The 22,265-nt window shown below is 39.9% G+C and overlaps 1 protein-coding gene across 2 annotated transcripts; it reads left to right on the forward strand.

The window, feature by feature from the left end:
- Positions 1-729: 729 nt before the first annotated feature.
- cep70 (centrosomal protein 70) lies at positions 730-22,200 on the forward strand. 2 transcript variants are annotated; one of them, XM_036562039.1, is made up of 18 exons: positions 730-841; positions 2,965-3,078; positions 3,435-3,534; positions 4,540-4,663; positions 6,400-6,580; positions 7,616-7,791; positions 8,236-8,295; positions 8,615-8,729; positions 10,633-10,721; positions 11,880-11,957; positions 12,698-12,785; positions 13,144-13,242; positions 15,657-15,821; positions 16,871-17,020; positions 17,682-17,850; positions 18,498-18,612; positions 20,638-20,717; positions 21,855-22,200. In XM_036562039.1, exons 2-18 carry the CDS (start codon positions 3,070-3,072, stop codon positions 21,914-21,916), a joined length of 1,860 nt encoding a protein of 619 aa, XP_036417932.1. In that variant the 5' UTR covers positions 730-841; positions 2,965-3,069; the 3' UTR covers positions 21,917-22,200. The 2 variants fall into 2 exon arrangements, with proteins under 2 accessions (XP_036417932.1, XP_036417933.1); XM_036562040.1 differs by lacking the exon at positions 730-841 and adding an exon at positions 849-1,081.
- The last annotated feature ends 65 nt before the right edge of the window (positions 22,201-22,265 follow it).

Raw genomic sequence — 22,265 nt, forward strand, 5'->3', positions numbered from 1 at the left:
TCACCCAAAGAATCACTGCTTGCTTTGCTTTGGGCATTACTTATTCTGGCGGTTCTTTTCTGCCACCTTGTGGATGTTTAACACCACTGCATGCAACTGTATCTCCTGCTTATGATTCTGAGTTACACAGTCATATTCTTTAATAAAGGGAATGGTTTTGAACCAGTTCCTGCTTAAAAGGTTCTTTGCATAGTGAGATGGTTCAGACAGATGAAAAATGTATATGGTTCTATAAAGAATCTTTTTGAAAATGATTTTATATAACACCAAAAAGATTTCTGATATTATTCCTATATTATATGTCAATTTTGTGCACAATAGAAAATTCCCTGTTGGTGCTATATAGAAGCATAACCAGAAATTAGTACGTTTAAAGATAATAAATTGGTCTCCTAATATTTTTTGTTCCTTTAAACCGTTATTTTGTAATTTAAGACAAGCTAGAAATAAGTACAAACCAGGGAATTTGTAAATTAATTTAATGTGCAAATTCTCTGCTTTGTACTTCTTCCTAGCACGTCTTAAATTAAAAAAAAAGTTTAAAGCAAAAAACATTATTAAAACAAAATAATTCATCATGAAATTGATTAAATTAAATTAAAATGTACATCTAAACCGGCTCCTGTACAAACCGCTGTTCAAAATAAAAGCTCCGTGTGACGCGTTGCGTGTAGGGGCGGGATCTCATCGACATACCGATCTGCTATTGGTCAGCTTTGCGGAAGGAAACCTCTGCGTCACTTTTAGCAGTTATTTTGAAAAGCCGAAACAGAAGCTGCGGCTGTTTTATACTCAAAAACAACGATAAGCTTTAGAAATGAGTCGCCTTTGAGGCCGAAAGGTAGGAATAATGTCCGCAGGACAGCGAATGTTGCTAAATGAGCCTTTCGTTCCTCTGACTGTGAGCTGTAAGAGCTGTTAGCCGAGCTGAGCTAACGCGGCTAACCGAGCTGAGTGGAGTCTCGTTGTGTGTCTGTTTACCTGCTGTTCCTGTCAATCATATCAGGCTTTAGGTTTATATATAATCAGCAGCGGACGAAGAACACAAACCCTGTACTTGAGTTAAAGTAGAGACACCAAGGTAAAATATTACTGCAGTAAAAGTAGAAGTTCCTCCCTTTAGACCTCCACTTGAGTAAAAGTACAAAAGTATTTGCCTTCAAATGTACTTAAGTATCAAAAGTAAATGTACTGAAAGATTAATTACGGCTCTGATGTCCTATTATCATTTTTGTAACAAGACTCGCTTCATTAACTCATTTTAGGTGAAAATACTCCAATGTCTCTCTTGGTAAACCAGTCTTTTAATAGAGTCATTAATTAGTGACGCTGATCTATTAAAATTATCATAAACACAAAACACTGAAGGCAAACAGTTTCCATCAGGTAGAACTGAGTGGCTCTGAAATCACTTTTTACAAACAAGCAAAGTTTCAGTTTAAGATTTATTTGCAAGTTTAAGTTTAATAAAAACTTTAAACTCACAAATGAGTTTCCTTTACTAAACTGCGTCTGTAAGTCTCTGTTCATAAACATAAACCAGCCTAAACAAATTTACTATAAAATGAAATGTGTTTGTATAAATTCAGAATAAAGACACGTCAGTCACAACTGCATATGAGTACATATTTCTATATTGTGGTCTGTTTACACAAAGTTAGGTTAGTTCATCATTTATGTTGAACAGACTCTCCCACAATTTTACGCTGCACTGATGTTGAACCGTGTGCTGCACTGGGTCGGTATGACCAACAGGCCAAAACAAGCTCAAAACTAAGTGACCGCTGTGCCCTGATCGGTGTTCTTACTTTGCGTTTCTTTAGTTTTGACATGTTACGTTTTTATACACACATAAACCAAAAGGAACGACAGATTTCTCATAATGTAGTGGAGTAAAAAGTCAGATATTTGACTTTGAAATGTAGTGGGAAAAAATGGAAATATTTCAGTAAAGTACAGATACACAAAAAAAGTACTTAAGTACAGTAACGAATTACATTTAGTCCAACTGGGCTGTTTGGCACCTACTACCGAGGAGCTAACTCCAATAACGTCTTCATTAACTTTCCCAACTCATTACATTTATGTTAATTTAAGTATTAATTACTCTAACTTTATAAACTTATTTAAATTCTCTAATTTTGCTAACATCTCTGACTACGGAGCCTTTTTTATTAAAGTGTGGCCACTATATTACAAATTACTATATTGAGGCCACAAATTACTGAAGTGAAGCCACAATTTACTATATTTTGGCCACGAATTACCATATTATACCACAAATTACTACATTAAAGCCATGAATTACCATGTTGCAGCCTCAAATTAATACATTGAGGCCACAGTTTAGCATACTGAGGCTGCAGTTTACTGCATTTTGGCCACAAATTATGTTTTGAAGCCATGAATTACTATATTGAGGCCACAAAATACTATATTGTGGCCTCAAATCTTTATATGATTAAAAACTCCAGCAGCACTGCTGTGTCTGATCCACTCGTATCAGCGCAACACCACCCAAATAGTACCTGCTCTGTGAGGGTCCATAGGGGTCCTGACCACTGAAGAACAGGGTAAAAGGGGGCTAACAAAGTATCAGAGAAACAGATGGACTACAGTCTGTAACTGTAGAACTACAAAGTGCACCTATACAGTAAGTGGAGCTGATAAAATGGACAATGAGCGTAGAAACAAGGAGGTGGTCATAATGTTATGCCTGATTGGTGTAAGTGAGGTAAAAAAATAAAATACAAGACAAACATATCTCTTTTTAATGAACATGGTGTTAATCAGCCCTGATGCTGAGCTTTTTGTGACGTGATTTATCACGATAACCATAAATATCGTCATATTGTCCACCCCTAATTGTGTGACACTAATACTGACATAGACAGTGTGTTACTCACTATGTTAAAGCATTTTTATGCCTCAGTGATGCTAAAATATCTTTCATTGTGTTTTCAGAAACACAGACGCTCCAGAAAGTGCTCAGATTTTCTAAGCTTGCTGGCGTTTTGGTGAAACCTGCGTACAGAATACATCTTCCCACGGAGGAAAAAGGGCGTCAAGATGGAAAAGGTGAGCTGCAGCATTTTCTAACCCGTCACTGACCAGCCAGGTGAGGTAACCTGATCTCTACCACCGTCCCTGGAGACACACTGTGGATTGGCGCTTCAGGCACAGACCTCAGGCATCCAGCAGATCAGGCTGAGCACCTTGCTGTTCTGTTCTTTTTGCTGTAGAAGGCCTAAGTAGTGTTTAGATCAGATGGACAGGGCAGTTCTGACCGCTCGCTTTCAGTCTAGAGATAAGACATATGTCTTTCTGTGGACCTACAGTCAGTTTCAGGTGTGCAAGTCTGTAACGTGACGTGATGTTTTGTTCAAACTCGCTGAAACTCCGACTGTTTATCCACTCTGGTGTTTAATTCACAGCAGGAGCAGACGGAGTGGGATGCTGTAAACCGGCTGCTGCAGCATCACGGCTTTAAGCCTGTTCGCTTCGCGGATCCGACAGAGAACAAAAACCTGGCAGGTATTTACGTATATTATATACTATTATTAATATTTTTATTATTTTATTCAGTAATGTTATAGATAAAAAAGAGATTTCATTCTGTATTTCTTTTTTTTTGCGGAGGGATCAAGTAATTAGATGGTTTTCAGTCTTTATTAGATTTCAGTAATATACTACATATTTTTTATCATTTTTGTTGAGTTATTTGCCCCAAAATTTACAGTTTGCCATTCTGTACACATTTATTTTTTCCCAATTTTTGAATGGTAGATATGATTGTAATGTTATTGTAATTGATTATAACAATAGTTAATGCAGTGTGAGCTCATTTCATGTTATTGTATTCAATAATATGATTAAGAAGCTTGAGTTGTTGCTTTTATTGTCCTCAGCTGAATGCAAACGCTTGAACACTCCTGGTCAAATTACAGGTTATGTTGGTTTTCTAAGTGAAAGGAAACACATCTTCTACACTCGTATATGACATCTTCTGCACATTTTAGGGCACAATTTGTGTTTATTCATGAAGTTTTAACATACTGGAGAAGAAAAAAAACAAAAAATAATTACTTTTGCACAGGTCAAATTTTTTGTTATATGTTTTTTCACCAATATGTTAAATTCAGCACACAAACAGTAGTTGTGCATTAAAATGTGCAGAACTATGTTCACTGTAGAGTATGTAATCTGGCCAGGGGTGCCAAAACTTTCATTCGACTGCATATTTCACTACCGTGTTCATTTTTCCTCTGGTTACATTTGTGTAGTCAGTCTGTTTTTTAAGAATCCTGAATCAAATTGGAGATTTCATGCATTGAATCATTTCCTGAAGAGCTGTAATTGAACCATAATGTCGAGGCCTAATAATTGTGTCGTTATTGTGTTTAGCAAACTTAGCATTGTGTGTGAAGTTTGTTTCAGACGTGGTTCTACCGTACGCCTTTTTGCTTCAGTGTCATATTGAGTTCCATCAGCTCAAAGCATGTATTGTTTATGGTGTTTGCTGATTGGTTATCTCGTCAGACCTGGTTCTGCTGGAGAGGACGTCTGCGGCTGAAATGCGGAACATGCTGAAGACGATGCTGGCGGATTCGGAGAGGAGGCAGGCCCTGATCCAGGAGCTCATTCAGTCCAATAGCCAGCTGAAGTAAGACCAGCGCGCTTTATTTGAGGGGAAAGTCTGTCTAAAACAAAAAGTCAGACCAGCCTAGAGTTATTATTGTTGTTTTGATGTCCAAAAGTTTGTAGACACCTGCTTGTTGAGCGTTTTTTTCTGAAATCAAGGGTCTTAATAGGGAGTTTATCCCCCTTTACACCGGTAACAGCCTCTACTCTTCTGGGAAGGCTTTACACTAGATGTTGGAACATTGCTGTGAGGATTTGATTGAGCATTAGTGAGGTCAGGTACTGATGTTGGATGGTCAGTTCTGGGTCACTCCAACTCATCCCAAAGGTGTTGGATGGAGCTCCATCGCTCCAGAGAACGCAGTTCCACTGCTCCACAGCCCAATGAAGGGGGGCTTTACAACCCTTTAGCTCACGCCTGGCATTGGGCATGGTGACCTTAGGCTCGTCTGCTATTGGTCAGTGCTTTTCTGTGGAGTTTATTCAAGCTGAATATTCCCTTTAGGGTTGTCTGAGTACTTTGGGCACACAATGTACAATTTAGATATAATTATGAGACATAATTGCTCACATAGATGGGTAATTTAATTACATTTACATTCGGTATTAATAAGTCTGACATTTTTCTCTTTGTTTCACTGTCAACTACTGATAAAACATGGGAACAACGTAAAAGACAGTTTTATTTTCTGCATAACATAATGTAGCATTTTGTCAAATGCATGTTTGGACATATTTCATCATAAATATTCAATTGAATAATTCAATCATTGAATAATTTAACAGTAGTGATCTTCCTCTGGGGAAGGAACAGGTCCTATACAAGTTAATGCTGTCATCCACTTAATAATTTAGACCTGGTGGGTGTGCTGACCACCTGTTGTTATCTGATCTTGCGTAGGCAGAGCCGGTGGGATGGTATGGCCTCCAGGGGGGATTAGGATGTACCACTGCAGACTCCTGCTTACTGAAGCTTAGCTGAAGCAGGAATTAAAGTAGAATATAGATCCAGTCAGTAGGCGTATAAAAAAGCATTGACCTAAAGGTGGTCATTCACCGATAACCAATTTTGGAATGTTATTATAGATTATGATCGATTATAATAGTAATCAATACAGCATATGCTAGTTTTTTAGACAAAATAAGATTCTCAGGCCATTTTCAAACAGGAACAATATACAAAAATCAAAATATAATATTAATAATATATCAAATAAAAAGTAAAAATAATATTATCAGCACTAAACTACTGAAAAGGTCCTCTAGCATATTTTTGCAATCACTGGTCCCCCCAAAACTAAAGTGGAGGGGGCAGTGCCCACCCAATCCTAGCGCTATGCTTGAGGAAAGCCATGGTTGTGACTGTCTTGTTCTTCCCCACATTCAACCATAGCCTGGCACACTGGTCTTAAATGGCAGGCAAAAAAACACCAGTACAGCATGAATATGAGGTTATTTAGTTTAGTCTTTTAATTGAATATAAAACTACTGAAAGTGTGTTCCATGTCTAGAACATCTTTGCTGGCTACATTAGCCGCGTAGTAACAGTGCAGAACTAAGGACTTAAACTTCAGACACATGTCTAAACTGACTACGTTTGGACTGGTGAGGGGGCAGTTACTCCTAGAGACTGTTTGACTGCAGTAAAATGCGTTTAGAAAACTGTGTACAGTTGTGTATGTAGTGCATAATCACAGCAAATATCAAGGCTTACTATCAAACCAGTGTCCTGTGTTGTTTCCTGATGTCCTGTTCCAGAGAGGAAGTGGAGCAGCAGCAGATACGGGCGGCGCGGCAGTCTCAGCGAGCGGAGGAACTGGAGGATGTGCTGGCCAGCGTAAAGGTCAAAGTTCAGGGCCTGGAGGACTCCTTCATCAGTAAAGCGGCCCAGCAGCACGGCCACCTCCAAAACCTGCAGCAGGAGAAGAAGGAGGCAGAGGTGGAACATTGCATTGGTTTTTAGCCCACTAGCTTCCAGACACACAGCATGGTTTAATATAAGCTCTTTTTTGGGGCAGTCAGTGGGGCGGTTTATGCTAGCCTGAGTCATAGCTGGGTTAGCTTGGTCTTACCTGGGTTTGCCTTGGTCACACCTGGGTTTACCACAGTCATAGCATGGTTTGCCTCGGTCATGGTCAAGTTGAGTTCAGTCATAGCCGAGTTTACTTCAGTCATAGCCGAGTTTACTTCAGTCATAGTTGGGCTTATCTCAGACATAGCTGGGATTACCTCAGTCACAGTCGGGCTTAGCTCAGTTATAGCCTTGTTTATCTCAGTTATAGCTGGTCTTATCAGCAACAGTCGGGCTTACCTCAGTCGTAGCCAAGCTGACCTCAGCTGGGCTTAGCTCAGTTGCAGTCGGGCATAGCTCAGTCATAGCCATGTTTTTCTCAGTCATAGTCAGGCTTATCTCAGTCATAGCCTGGGCTTATCTTAGCCACAGTCGGGCTTACTTTAGTTGTTGTCGGGCGTACCTCAGTCATAGCCATATTTATCTCAGTCGTAGTTGGGCTTATCTCAGTCATAGCCCAGCTTACCTCAGTTGTAGTCAGGCTTACCTCAGTTGTAGTCAGGCTTACCTCAGTCGTTGTCAGGCTTACCATAGTCGTAGTCAGGCTTAGCTCAGTTATAGTTGGGCTTACCTCAGTCATAGCCATATTTATGTCAGCCACAATTGGGCTTACCTCAGTCGTAATCGGGCTTACCTCAGTCATAGCTGGGTTTAGCTCAGCCACAGTCAGGATTACTTTAGTTGCAGTCGGGCTTGGCTTGGTTGTAGCCTTGTTTATCTCAGTTATAGCTGGGCTCATATCTCAGCAATAGTCGGGCTTACCTCAGTTGCAATGGGGCGTACCTCAGTTGGACTTAGCTCAGTCATAGCCATGTTTATCTCAGTCGTAGTTGGGATTAGCTCAGTCACAGTCAGGATTAGCTCAGTCACAGTCGGGTTCCAACTCTGCTTGTGTTTGTGTAGAAGCGCTGTCAGGCCCTGCAGCAGCAGCTGAGTGAGCAGAAGGAGCTGGTGTCTGATCTGCAGAGGAAGCTGTCCTATGCCGTGAAGGAGGAGGAGAGACGGGTATCCCGGCAGAATCAGGCTTTCCAGCAGATCCAAAACCGCTCGGTCCGCGCCCACTCCCCCAGCGACCAGCTGTGAGTCCGCACACTTACCGTGAACCTCACAAAGAGGTTCATGAGAATGTTTTTAGGAGTACAAATTCTTTATGGATTAAAACCATCCAATCATCAATAGCAGTGTGTTGATATTTTATGCTGTGTGCTTATTAATCCGTTAATCATTTTAAAGGGCCCGTATCCTGCAATCTTCCTTTTTATCTATATATTTTAAGGTCTGCGTATGAGATTCGTGTATGTTTATGTACCAAAAACATTCTGAATTAATTTTTACATGACCACTTTTCAATCTCTCTTTATTCTTTAGAGTCAAACAGGTTGATTTTTACTGTGTCTTGAAGACTGAGCTCTGTTCTGATTGGCTGCTCTGCATTGTGCCTGATGTGTAAAGTCACTTGACTGTCTCTGTTATGTTCACGCTGGGGCTTCTCCTTTAGACTCTGTTTGTTTTTTGTCCTGCAGGATCCTGGATGTCATTGATGTTTATGAATCCCAGTTGCAGCAGTTACGGGATAAACTCAAGTGAGTATTATCTTTAGTTTGATGTTTAAGCCTCACAGTAAAGAGATATGGTCATGGGTCATTAAAATATTTTCTGTGAATGTCGCACAGAGAAATGTCGTAACTCAGTAGAGACAGTGGTTAGTTAATAGGATAATTATATTCTCTGCAGGAATTAGAAAAATGCTAATATGGCTATTCAGTGAAAGACAGTCAGTTGGACCATTTGGCAATACGCAGAAAGAAATAGCCTTTTTGCTCTATCATGTTTCATTTTATGATGGCATCTATAGCCTTTTGCTCAAATTGTCCCTTTAATCTTATTTATCTTTTCCTGCAGGAGTTGCCAGAAGAACAGCTCACGTGAGAACGATTCGTCAGACTCGCTGACCACAGACAAGACCAGCACAGACATTTCGGCTTTGGCCTCCTCCAATTACAAAGCCTTACTCAAGGTTTTTTCCCCTCTGTCTCTCTCTCTCTCTCTCTCCTTTTATATATATATATACACACACACACATCGATCAGGCATCCTTGTTTCTACGCTCATTGTCCATTTTATCAGCGCCACTTACTATATAGGTGCACTTTGTAGTTCTACAGTTACAGACTGTAGTCCATCTGTTTCTCTGATACTTTGTTAGCCCCTTTTACCCTGTTCTTCAGTGGTCAGGACCCCCATGGACCCTCACAGAGCAGGTACTATTTGGGTGGTGGGTCATTCTCAGCACTGCAGTAACACTGACGTGGTGGTGTGCTAGTGTATGTTGCACTGGTACGAGTGGATCAGACTCAGCAGTGCTGCTGGAGTTTTTAAACACTGTGTCCACTCACTGTCCACTCTATTAGACACTCCTACCTTGTTGGTCCAGCTTGTAGATGTAAAGTCAGAGACGATAGCTCATCTGCTGCTGCACAGTTTGTGTTGGTCATCCTCTAGTCCTTCATCAGTGGTCACAGGACGCTGCCCACAGGATGCTGTTGGCTGGATATTTTTGGTTGGTGGACTATTCTCAGTCCAGCAGTGACACTGAGGTGTTTAAAAACTCCAGCAGCACTGCTGTGTCTGATCCACTCAGACCAGCACAACACACACTAACACACCACCACCATGTCAGTGTTACTGCAGTGCTGAGAATGATCCACCACCCAAATAGTACCTGCTCTGTCAGGGTCCATGGGGGTCCTGACCACTGAAGAACAGGGTAAAAGGGGGCTAACAAAGTATGCAGAGAAACAGATGGACTACAGTCTGTAACTGTAGAACTACAAAGTGCACCTATATAGTAAGTGGAGCTGATAAAATGGACAATGAGTGTAGAAACAAGGAGGTGGTCATATGTTATGCCTGATCGGTGTGTATGGGTCATTCTTCATTTGGAGTGGGAGTTCAGGTGGATACATTTTTTTCATCCTTAAACTAAATAATCTTAATGTGTCCATTAACATCTCCTATTATCATATATGCAGAAAGGAGCTTAATTCCAAACATATGTTACAGTCACTGGTGTTGTATGAATATTGTGTAACACCAGTGATGGTGATTCCAGTGACGTTCTGGTTAAAACTGAGGATTTTCTAAATTGGCTGACTCGTTGTCGGTCAGGTGACCTTGTGCAACTATTTAGAATCAGTAATAAAAATGATATACGGCATTCATTTGACAATTTTGTAATTACCCAGACATTAAAGCACAAAACACCGGTAACACATAGAAGTTATGAGCTGCCTGATAAACAAAATTATTAATAACGTAATGAAATATTGTGTGTATCGCCTTCTCAGGCCTCGAGATGCTTCCTCTCTAATGAGCCTCGACCCCAAGAAGTAGTTTAATAGACCTGAAAATACTGTTAAAATGTAAAATAAGACTCCTGATAGCACCAGCGACTAAAATCTTTGACAAATGAATTTTTAAAATATTTTTTAAATGTAGTTTAACGTTAATGATATAAAAAGTAAACATGAATCTGTTTTATACAAATTCCTGAGTTAAGCCTCTTAAAAATATTGTTTTACATTAAAAATGGTTGAAAATTGGTTTTGTGACAAGCTGTTTTACAGATGCAGAGCGACTATGAAACAGGATAAGGAGGAAAAATCAGAGAAATTATAAAGGAAAAGTATTATTTAATCTTAGGTCAACTGTGTAAATATTCATACTGACTTTTGGAGCTGTGCATAATATTTTAAGCATTTTTTTAACCCCTGCAACTTTTGAGACATGGTTTCATCTCCAAATGGAGAATGACCCATATATATATTCAGGTGAACACTAATCTCTGTGCTTTTAACTCTGTAATGATGCCAGTTCCCCTACTTCTCACCACTCTGCTTGGTCTCTGGTCTCGGTTTCAGTCGTATCAGGAGCAACTGAGGAAGACCAAGGCTCAGCGCGAGGATCTGAAGAATGAAATCCAGCGGCTCAAACAGGACCTGGAGTCCAGGTTCTTTATTCTTTTATTCATTCACTTACATGAATTATCTACTCATCTATACATTGTAATTTTTCCTGGACGGTTCCCCTTTATCGCATGGCAATGCCACTAACCTGGGATAATCCACTACAGACCTCTTTTAATGATGTTTTGGCAAAAAAACATAGTTCCCCTCCCTCTCCCCCACCACGTACCCCAAACGCAATAATCAGTAAGCTCCATGCCTCTTTTATACAGTGATAGGAAACACAGTAGCACTCATAAAGCTCTGATTCTACATGCTGGTACGTTTCACTCCGGCTAACATGGACATGCACGCACTGTAGCTCCTCTGGCAGCAGATTTAAATGAGATTAAGGGGCCATCACCAAGTGCTCAGACTAAACGCTCGGTTCCATAGGGTTTCGTAGTGTTAATGCAAGCTGCTTTTGAATAGACTGTGAAGGGTTGTTAAATAAGAGCAGTTGATATAGTGACATACTCAGAAATGTCATATAATTTCTATGAATGACGTTTATTTTGACTGCTGGATAATGAAAGACATGACAATGTTAGTTCTTTAACCCCTTCGGTTTTTTCCATCTGAATTTACATGGCCAAATCTTAAGGCAAATTATTCAGTAACTGAAAGAAATGTAAATTGTAAAAGCTCCCCCCAAATGAACAGGAAATGTATTTTATGATCATAAATATATTGCAATATGCTTACAATTTACTGCTGAAAGCCAAAAATCTTAGATGCTCTTTGTAATTTTTTACAGAGTAAATCACTGAAGAGACGCCATCTGAGATTCAGTTTGTAGCTCAGATTTGTGGGGGGGGGCAACTTTCAGTAGAAAAAAAAGTTGTGAGCTGTGTTCAGCTTCTTTTATTACGAAGTTTTAAAATTACATTACTATTTGACTGGAGAGAAGACAGTTACAGCTCTCATACGACCCCCACCTTTAGAACGTAGCTTATGAAATATGAAAGTAAAGAATATGACGAAGTGCATTTTGGAACCACTGGTGGTTCCAAGGAGTTAAAAAGCTTAATTGACAGTAGTTTCTGAGTTCATGGATTGTGTGCTGATTTGTGTTCTGTGGGTTAGAGAAATGAAATGGGGGTTAAAGTTGGCTCCAGTATGCAGTTTTTGAAGTGTGATCTTGTGAAACGTGTGTGTTTTAGACCCACTGTGAAGGAGCTGAAGTCATGCAAACAGCAGCTGAGGCGAATGGACCGGATTATCCAGCTGAGCAACATCAAGTATGACACGTAGTGCTTCTAGCACAGTCACATTCATTCTAGCAGACTTTGTTGTTGTTCATTCACTTCTTATCAAATTAAATTTCCTTTTGGCTGAATTTGATGAATTTTAAGCATTGAAGAGGTAAATTTGATAAATCCATGGAATCCTCTGAGGTCTAGCATTCTTGTGCTGTACTGTTTAAGAATTATTTTTTGCTACATTTTGATGTTTTTTCCTTTTTTTGGATGATTTAAAAGTGCTGTTACCTTTTGCATTGTATTAAAATTTCATGATGAATGAAAAAATTGCAAAACAATCTTGTTCCATCAACTTCCATTACAAGTTCTGAATATTTTTCCTTTTTCCGCAAGTCACCGTTGTGGAAAAGGTTGTGTTCCAACATCGACAAATTACATAATTACGTGAATTTTACATAGATATATAGTTAATTGCATTCATATTTGCTTTACATCAACAGACCGAAGACACAACAATAACTAATATACTAATAACTTTCTAATAATTCAGTTAATCATTAAATATCTCCTCTTCTACTGACAGCACAAACGTGGTATAGATTGAAACAGACTTTACACCAAGTTTCTCTGCTTGTTTCAGCTACAAGTCAGAAATAATTAAAAAATAACCTGCTGTTGTTCACTTTGGTGATAAGTGCAGCATATTTAATGCATATGTGTTACATGCTTATCAAGGTTATGATGCCTTTATTCGACGGCATGTTTTCTTTCTTTCTCAGACCAGCGCAGAAAGTGAGAGTGGAGAATCCTGCAGGAACAACCAGCACTGAGAACCAGCAGAACAAACACTGCAAGAGATATCTGGAGGTGGGCAAGATCATATACCTGGGGTGTGGGGACCCCTTGCTTTTAGAACGTTTTAATAAACAAGCAGTTTTCACTGTCCGTTTGCAATAAAGGACCCATATCCTACATTTTATTATATTCATTTATTATTATGTAAAAGAAGATATCGAAGTCATGGTATCTGTGTTGATGTTGGTATCAGTATTGGTTTTTGAACGACATACAGTCTTATTAAAGATTATTTCACAGAGCAGGTTTTCTCATTTAGAATTGTTTTTTTATTTATTGACATTATAAAACAACACTACACAGCTTATACAATATATTAACACATCAGTGTGGGTCCTGTTTGACATTTTGGGGGTGGTTTGTGTTGTAGGAGATCCGCACGGAGCTGAAGGTGCAGGACATGAGTCATGTTGTGTCTGCTGTTAAAGCTCGCTGCAGAGAGGCAGACTCGGCTATCAGACTGGAGAAGGCGAGCGCACTCCATCCTTGTGAAATATGACAATAGCCACGTTTACATGCAGCCTAATAATCCATTAATAATCTGACTAATAGCTCAATCGGAATAGAAAATGTCCAGTTGAGGCCATTCAGAATACAGTTTCTATCCGATTAATTGAGGTGGGTAATCCTGTAAATAATCCGTTAAATAGAAGAATAATATCCGTGTAAACGCCTGAATCTGATTACATTCCCTATCGGAAAGTTTAAGTACGTTCTGCATGTGCGTCACGTCATAGTGAAAGTTTATAACGTTCAACATGGAGGGAGCTGGACCTCATGTGATGTTCGCTGTCATGGTAACGTCTACACTAAGTGGTTCTCCATGCATGCGCGTCATTTTGGATCTGATTACTTGTAGCGAGCATGTTAAAGGAGATTTTTCATCAGATTTTTTAGTAGAGTGAGCATAAACACCTCAGTCTGAATCTATAATCGTTCAATCGGATTGGCAAAAACCTTTGCATGTAAACACAGCCAGTCGTGGCAAACATGGATTCAATTAAGTTGATTTTGTTCTAATAGGAATGAATTCAAATCTAACTGCCACAAATGATGTCACAATGGACATCTCTTACACTGACCATCATAGACACTACATTCAAATTAGCATACTTACAGCAACCACCTAGGATACCCTAGCAACCACCTGGAACAGCATAGCAACCACTTAGCAACCCTCTAGAAACCATAAGAGGAACCATAGTAACCACCTAACAGCACTCTAGCAAATGCCTCTAAAACCATAAGCAACCATACAGCAGCACCCTAGCCACCACCTGGAATAGCATATGAGCAACCTAGTAACAGCCTAGTAGCCACATTGGATACCTTAGCAACCTCTTAGTAACGCCCTATCAACCCCCTTGGATACCTTAGCAGCTGCCTAGCAACACCAACTCGTGCCCTTGGAATTATAAGGTTCTGTTTACGTTCTGAGCAGTTTTGAGATCCTGAGCTTCAAAGATTTTCACATTCCAAATAGCAAAACTGATGCGTGGAAAACGTCTCTTGTTACATGAAGATGACAGACACCCTAAATGTATTCTAAATGTACAAAATCAAAATCCTATCAGATATGTAAATTTTAAATTTTAAAATTTTTTTTTGGAGCAGATCAAATGCAGATAGAACTGGCTTTCTGCTTGAAATTATAAGGTTCTGTCTGACAAAACGCGAAAAGAAGCAACGATTTTTCAAGGAATACAAACAGTTGATCCTCGTAATTTGTTTTTAAACATAAAATTAAATATTTTGTCCAGTGCAGAGGTCAGTTTTGGTCAGAACCATTAGTTCCTTTAGTTAGACACAAACCAGCTGTAATAAACTGTCCCAGCAGGTCAGTGTAGCAGATCAGTATAAAGGCAGCATGAGGTTTTGTTTTATATCAGAAATGTGGCTCCTAATGAGCCAGAATGTCTTATTTTGGGAGAAAGAAGAAAATGAACGGATGAATGAATGAAATTTGTTTTATTTAAGACCCCATTAATTCATATATATATATATATCGCTGCTGTCGGAAGAAAACCTTTTATCTCCATTTTTGTCATTTTTCAGTTTTTAACATAATTTGAAAATGCCTGTTGTCCTATATATTGTGTGTAAATTTCATGATGAATGGACTAAAAGAAACGACCCAAAATGACTTGGAAAAAATTCTGGTTCCATTGACTTCCATTAAAACTAAAGCATGTTTTTTCCTTCTCCTGTAAAGTTACCATTTTGGAGATACAAGGTTTTCTTTCGACAACAGCGCTATGCTATTAAATGACTTGTAAGGCTTAATATTTATGAACTTCAAGCCAGTAAAAGTTTTTAAAGAAATGTAAGAAGACAGGCGGCGTTTCAGCAACATCTCACGATGTGACAAAGAAGCAGAACCTGATTGGTCTTCTTGTATGTATTTGACATGCTGATTGGCTCGCAGATAGAACCTTATAGAACTAAGTCAGTGTTTGACTTTGGAGACAGAACCTTTTTGTTTTCTAGATAAAGAGTCCAAAAGTGCATGTAAATAAAAAAACACCTCACATAATGTTAAGAAATGGTCACAGAATAAGAACGTGAAAAACCCATTTTGACAAAAATGTCACCTGGAACTTTATAATTCCAAGGGGACGAACTATCAATACCATAGCAGTGACCTAGCAACCCCCTAACAACCAGCTGGAATTTGAATGCTTTGTCAAGCCAACTTTTCATTTACGAACTTCCTGTCTGGAGTTTCCATCGCTGTTCTTTAGAGATCTTTATAGATAATCTGTGATATGCATTGATAATCTGGACATTTCTGCTACGTTGTTTTTTCACATTTTTAATTATTGTGTAATGATTGGTTAAATTATGAAGTATTACATAATTGTTGTTATGTGTTTTATTTGTTAGGTAATTAATGAGATCACAGCAGTCCTGACCAGTCCGAGGGCTCCGCTGGGGTTGCTGAAGCAGCCTGCTGATGGACACAGCTTCAGAGAACACAGCCAGCAGGGACAGCTGGAGCTGATCGTCCCCACGCTGGAATTCTGGAGCCAGCAGCTCAGCTCTCTGCCGGTCAGCAACATGTTACGTCTTATAGTGTGTGAATCTGTTTGGCCACAGCATTCATTTTTAAACTATTAGTCATATATATACAGTTGTATGCAAAAGTTTTGGCACCTGCCCGTCATCAAAGTGCATGCACAAGTGAAAACAAGTTTACACATCCTCTACAGAGAACACACTTCTGCAAAATTAATGTTTATTTGCTGTATTTGACATGGGAAAAAAATAGACTTTTTAGATTTTTTTTTCCTTTAAGTATGTTAAACTGATCAAATACTTAGAATTTGTGAACAAAAAGAATTTGTGCTGTAGAGGATTTTTTTGTCCACTTTTTCAGTTCAAACTTTACATAAAACTGTATATCTGATATACGTTGCCTTTTAAAAATATTTTAAATGTAAACTTGTGTTCTGTGTTGCTTTGGAATTAGCATTCAAATTTTTTCTGGTATTTAAACTTTAAAAATTTTAAATGTGTTTTTTTTGGACCAAAAAAGTTTCAATACAAACTTTTTAACATTGGTTCGGAAAAGAAAACTATGAATCTGTAAACTGGAAACTGTGAAGATAAACACACGTAAAGGATTAGGACATGTTTTACGCTGACTAAACCTTTGCAGGTATTTTTGTCTCACTCAGTTCAGACATAACAGAGAAAATCAAACACCTCTTAGAAAATGCTTCATGGACTCTATATATCTACTACATATTGTATATTTGTTTGTTTGATAAGGTGTCACGATTTCAGACCTCTGCTCTGGTAAACGCACATTACAATGATTTATATTCAGCGTTTCACATCTGCACTGCATTAAAAACTAATTAAAAAGGACTGATAATGCTTCTTTTAATGACAAGAGTTGTTCAGGGTTCTCTTAAGTACAGATGATATCCATGATATGCTCAGAAAAGCATATTGTTTATCACGGTAACAAAATTTATTACAGTAGCGATGAAACGTTGTCATCTTTGATATATCATCTTGGAGTTTTTCATTGTTTTCTGTGAACGCTCTAGTTTATTGTCTTTATCGTGCTAAAATTCTCTTTTGCATCTCAGGATCTTCACCGCTCTCTGGGCAGACTGGTGAAGAGGCTGTTGCCGTGGCAGCCAGAGGACAGAGTGGCCTCTCAGTCCGACAGTGTGAAGGTTGAAGACGTGATGCTGTTGGTGGACTTGCTGCTGGATGAAACTTCTCCAGACGACAAGGTGTGTTTATCTTTACACACAGACACACTAACATCCAGACTTTACACATTTACTGATTTTGACCTGTAAAAAGTGAGTTTAGAATCACCTTCACATTTTCCTTGTCTAATTAGTGATCACTGATTAGTCTGCCGCAAGTGCACTACATGGCCAAAAGTATGTGGACACCTAAACATCCATATACATGCTGCATTGTTTCCCACAGGTCTGCAAACAAACCTGGGGGGAGCACCATGTGGAAGGTCATTTAAATGAGCGCATATCCAAACCCATCATTAGTTACTCGGATAAGCCATCGAAGAAGTGAACGTTAAACCTTCCATGTCTTTCATTTTTCGTTTTTTTCATTTTCATTTTGGAGGCCTGAGCTGTTGTTGCTCCTAGACATTTTCACTTCACTTACAGTTGACCAGGGCAGCTCTAACAAGGCAGAAATCTGATGAACGGATTTGTTGGAAAGGTGGTGTTCAGCAAATACGCAATAACCTTACTGAAAAATGACTTTGATAACATGATTGACGGTGAATGAAACCTGAGGGAGTCCAGTTAGTATGATCCAGTTTGCGGTCATACATACCAGTTTTCATTCATTACTAGAAACATCGGGATTGTGAAATATTTCTATAACATTGCTGTTACTTTATTTTTCTATATTTTGTAGATTCTGCGTAGCCCAACCAAACACACTCTGGAGGCCATGGTGGCTCATTTTCAGAAGCTTTTTGACGCCCCCCGCCTGAGCGGTGTTTACCCCCGCATGAACGAGGTCTACTCCAGGCTGGGAGAGATGACCAACGCCATGAGGAACCTCAGGGATGTTCTGGATATGGGTATGTGGCACAGCTCAGGGATAAACAGCTTTAGGCTGGGATTTCTAGACCCAGATTGAACCTGAAATCCTATAACTATTATTATGTTGTAGAGAAACAATAGAAGTCATATCGCCCTCTACACTTCCTGTAGTGTACTGCAGTCTGTCAGAGTGACTGTGTGGATCATATGAACATTATAGAGCTTTTTAAATGAAACAGTAGAAGCCATATCGCCCCCTACACTTCCTGTAGTGTATTACAGTCTGTCAGAGTGACTGTGTGGATCATATGAACATTATAGAGCTTTTTAAATGAAACAGTAGAAGCCATATCGCCCCCTACACTTCCTGTAGTGTATTACAGTCTGTCAGAGTGACTGTGTGGATCATATGAACATCATAGAGCTTTTTAAATGAAACAGTAGAAGCCATATCGCCCCCTACACTTCCTGTAGAGTATTACAGTCTGTCAGAATGACTGTATAATTGATACCAATCCATTTTATACTATTTTATAATCGACTACATTTGCAGCCCTGATATTTTTTATATGTTTGGATTATTAACTATGTTACTTATATAAAGAATAGCACAATTTTCTATCTCTTGATTCTCACCTGAAGCCTCCTTTTCTGTTTAATGCAATATTTATTTGTTGTGTGTTAGACGATAGAGCGCCCCCTAGTGAGGTGGTCAACACAGTGGCTAGAATTGTGTCCTCTCCTGGAAGCTTTTCTGGCCAAGGCCTGCAAGACTTGCTGGGAACCTGTGACATTGACAGGTACACCTGTAGATTATGGAGTTTATATGCATGACTATTTAGGTTTAATGACAGTATAATTTGGTGCAGTATCTGCTTAGGCACCGATTACAATTGCACAGTTTTATTAAATACTTTTCTGTGTGTAATTTTAGTGGACATGCTGTTGTTTTGAATGTATTGCGTAATCAGAAACAGAACATGTTTGTTCACCCAGTACACAGAATAATCAACAAGTAATATGAGGGATATGCATTAGGTGGACAGTTATCAAATACACTCAACAAACACTTTATTAGGAACACTACACTAGTACTGGGTCAGGCGTCCCTTTGCTCTCAAATCAGTTCTCAGTTCAGTTCATGCTGACCTGATCGCATCAGGGAATTCCTGCAGATTTTCCAGGTGCACTTTCATGTTGTGTATCTTCTGTTCTACCACATCCCAAAGGTGTTCTGTTGGATTCAGATCAGTGACTGCGAAGGCCACTGAAGAACACTGCTATCATGTTCATGAAACCACTTTGAGCTGACTTTCCCTTTGTGACATGGTGCATTATCATACTAAAAGTAGCCATTAGAAGATGGTGAATTGTGGCCATGACGGGATGCATATGATCAGCAACAGTAACTAGGCTGTGACATTCAAGCGATGATTGATTGGTATTAACAGACCCAAAGTGTGCTGAGAAAACATTCCCCACACCATTACACCACCTCCACCAGCCTGGACTGTTCACACAAGGTAGGTTAGGTCCATGGATTCCTGCTGTTGGTGCCAAATTCTGACCCATCTGTGGGCATCAGCAGAAAACAGTCAGAGATTCATCAGACCAGGCTACGTTTTTCCAGTCTTCAGCTGTCCAGTTTTGGTGAGCCTGTGCCCACTGCAGCCTCAGCTTTCTTCTCTTGGCTGACAGAGTGGAACCTGACATGGTCTTCTGCTGTTGTAGCCCGTCCACCTCAAGGTTTGATGTGTTGTTCATTCTGAGATGCTTTTCTGCTCAGAGTGGTTATCTGAGTTACCAAAGCCTTTCTGTCAGCCCGAACCAGTCTGGCCATTCTCCGCTGACATCTCTCATCAACAAGGTGTTTCTTCAGAACTGCCACTCACTGGGTGTTTTTTTCTTTATTGCATCTTTCTGAGTAACTCTAGAGACTGATGTATGTGAAAATCCTGGAGATCAGCAGTTACAGAAATACTCAAACTAGCTCGCCTGGCAACAACAATCATGTCACTGTGAAAATCACTGAGATCACATTTCCCCCCCCATTCTGATGGTTGATGAACACTACCTGAAGCTGCTGCCTGTATCTGTATGATGATATGCACTGCACCGCTGCCTCACGATTGGCTTGAAGGAGTAGGTGTACAGGTGTTCCTAATGAAGTGCTTGGTGAGTGTATTTACAATATGTACAGTACAAAGTGCATTGTGTGTGCTGTAGAACAGGGAAGTGCGAGGGGTCCAGCTTTTCAACATATCTGCAAAGTTTAGTGGTTGAGATGTAAACAGATTCAGAGTGGTTTGGAGTGAAATGGTTCAGATGTCTTTACAGTGGTGGTGATAGGAACCAGGGGTCGCCATGACTACAACACAAATATAGACATTTTATTTACTATCCAGAACCACCAGTGAACCGACACAGACCTACAAAAATAACTTTGGGAACTATTTTGCTTTCCAACGTACTGCATCAGGCAGTGAATTCATAACCATTTCATGTAGTAACTTTCTGTGAGGGAGCTTTTAGAGGTGGACGTCTGGTTCCTATCACCACCACTGTGAACAATTCTGACTCAGTAAGTTTCTCTAGAACAGAGCGTTTCACACCAAACCACTCTGAATGACTCTGTTTACATCTCATTTGTTCAAATACATGAAATTCAGTGGAGTTTCTCTTTAAATGAAATTGATTATGGATGTGTTGTTTGTTACAATGTAGGCATAAAAGTGCTTAAGTGCTACTTGTCACAGCAAAGACGCTGGTTTGCTTCTCCAGTACTTCACTGTTGTGCATAATTAAGCGCTTTGTATTTTATTCAGCATTATCATGAAGCTGAAGGAACACGAGGAATTCTTTCCTGCATTTCACTCCTTGGTCCTGGAGCTGCTGCAGGTTCTGGGTAGGCACTGGTCACTTTGTATTTCACATGGGCAATTCTAGTCAGTTCTCTAGAAACATATAAGCAATGTGTACAGGCCAACTCTATATGGACAAACAAAGCAGTTTTAGTCTATTTAATAAGGACAGTTTATCTGCATTAATATACATTACGTGGCCAAAAGTATGTGGACAACTGACCATCACACCCACACGAGCTTGTTGGCCGTCACATTCCAAAACTATGAGGTTTTGATTTTTTTACCCGATTTTCTCCCCAATTTAGTCGTTTCCAATCCCACCCGCTAGTTAGGACTCCCCCAATCACACGATGCTATCAACGCTAGGAGGGTGAAGGCTAACACAGGCTTCCTCCGAGACCTGTGAAGCCAACCACCGCTTCTTTTCGAACTGCCGCTCAAGCAACGTCACTGGACAGCCGAACGCGCTCGGAGGAAAGCGCCAACCGCCAGATCTGTTACGTCAGCTAACAGACGCCTGCGCTGACTAGCATCGCGTTGAGTGATGGGGGGAGGAGGAGGGGCCATCCTACCCACCCAGAGAGAGCGAGGCCAATTGTGCTCTCCTGGACTCCCGGCTACGGACGGCTGTAGCATCACCAGGGATCGAACTCGCGATCTCCTGATGAGGGACAACGCTTAGACGGTTGCGCCACTCGGGAGCCGCAAAACTATGAGTTTTAATATGGAGAGTTGCCCCCTGTAGCATCAACATCACCCTTCACTGGAACTAAGACCCAAACCCTGAAAAACAGCCCCAGCCCATCATCCCTCCTCCACCAAACTGTACTGTTGGCACTGTGCATTCCGGTAGGTAATGTTCTCCTGGCATCCACCAAACCCAGATTTATCCATCAGACTGATAGTGAAGCTGATTCATCACTCTAGACAACACGTTTCCACTGCTCCAGAGTCCAGAGTGCTTTACACCCCTCCAGCCGACACTTGGCATTGAGCATAGCGATCTTAGCTCTACTGCCAGCACTTGTCTACCAAGATTGCACGGCTAAGAGCTTGATTATATATGATTTGTCAACAATTAGGAGTGTTGTCCACATACTTTTGGCCACAGTGTGTATCTGATTTAGCTTAACGACTAATTATTCCAGGTGTTACTCAGTGTCCTGTTGTGTTTTCAGATGCGGAGAGCCTGGATGACATTTTACCAATAGTGCGGTCACTGAAATCAGCAGCAGCATGATACGGTGATGCCTTTAATAAGCTTTCTGTGTGTTTTTATGTGGTTTTTAGTGGTTTTACCATCATGTTTGTAACTGACTGATAGCTTTTACGTAATAAATGCCGGATGGCAGCGTGAATTCTTGTGAAGACAAAATTCTTGCAAATGTACACAAAGTTGAAGTGAGTTGTGAGGTTATGAAATGAACATATACTTTTAAAGCTTTGTGTATTGATCGACAGCCTTTCGGACTCAAACGACGAGCTGTGCTTTTCTAAGAAATTTCATAAAGGTATGATTTTGAAAATTAGTTATTTTGCAGTTTTTGAGAATTTCAGTGACAGGTAAATTTACTTTAGGATGGCTTAAG

The sequence above is a fragment of the Colossoma macropomum genome, unplaced genomic scaffold (genome assembly GCF_904425465.1).
Source record: "Colossoma macropomum unplaced genomic scaffold, Colossoma_macropomum, whole genome shotgun sequence".
Classification (NCBI taxonomy): Eukaryota; Metazoa; Chordata; class Actinopteri; order Characiformes; family Serrasalmidae; genus Colossoma; species Colossoma macropomum.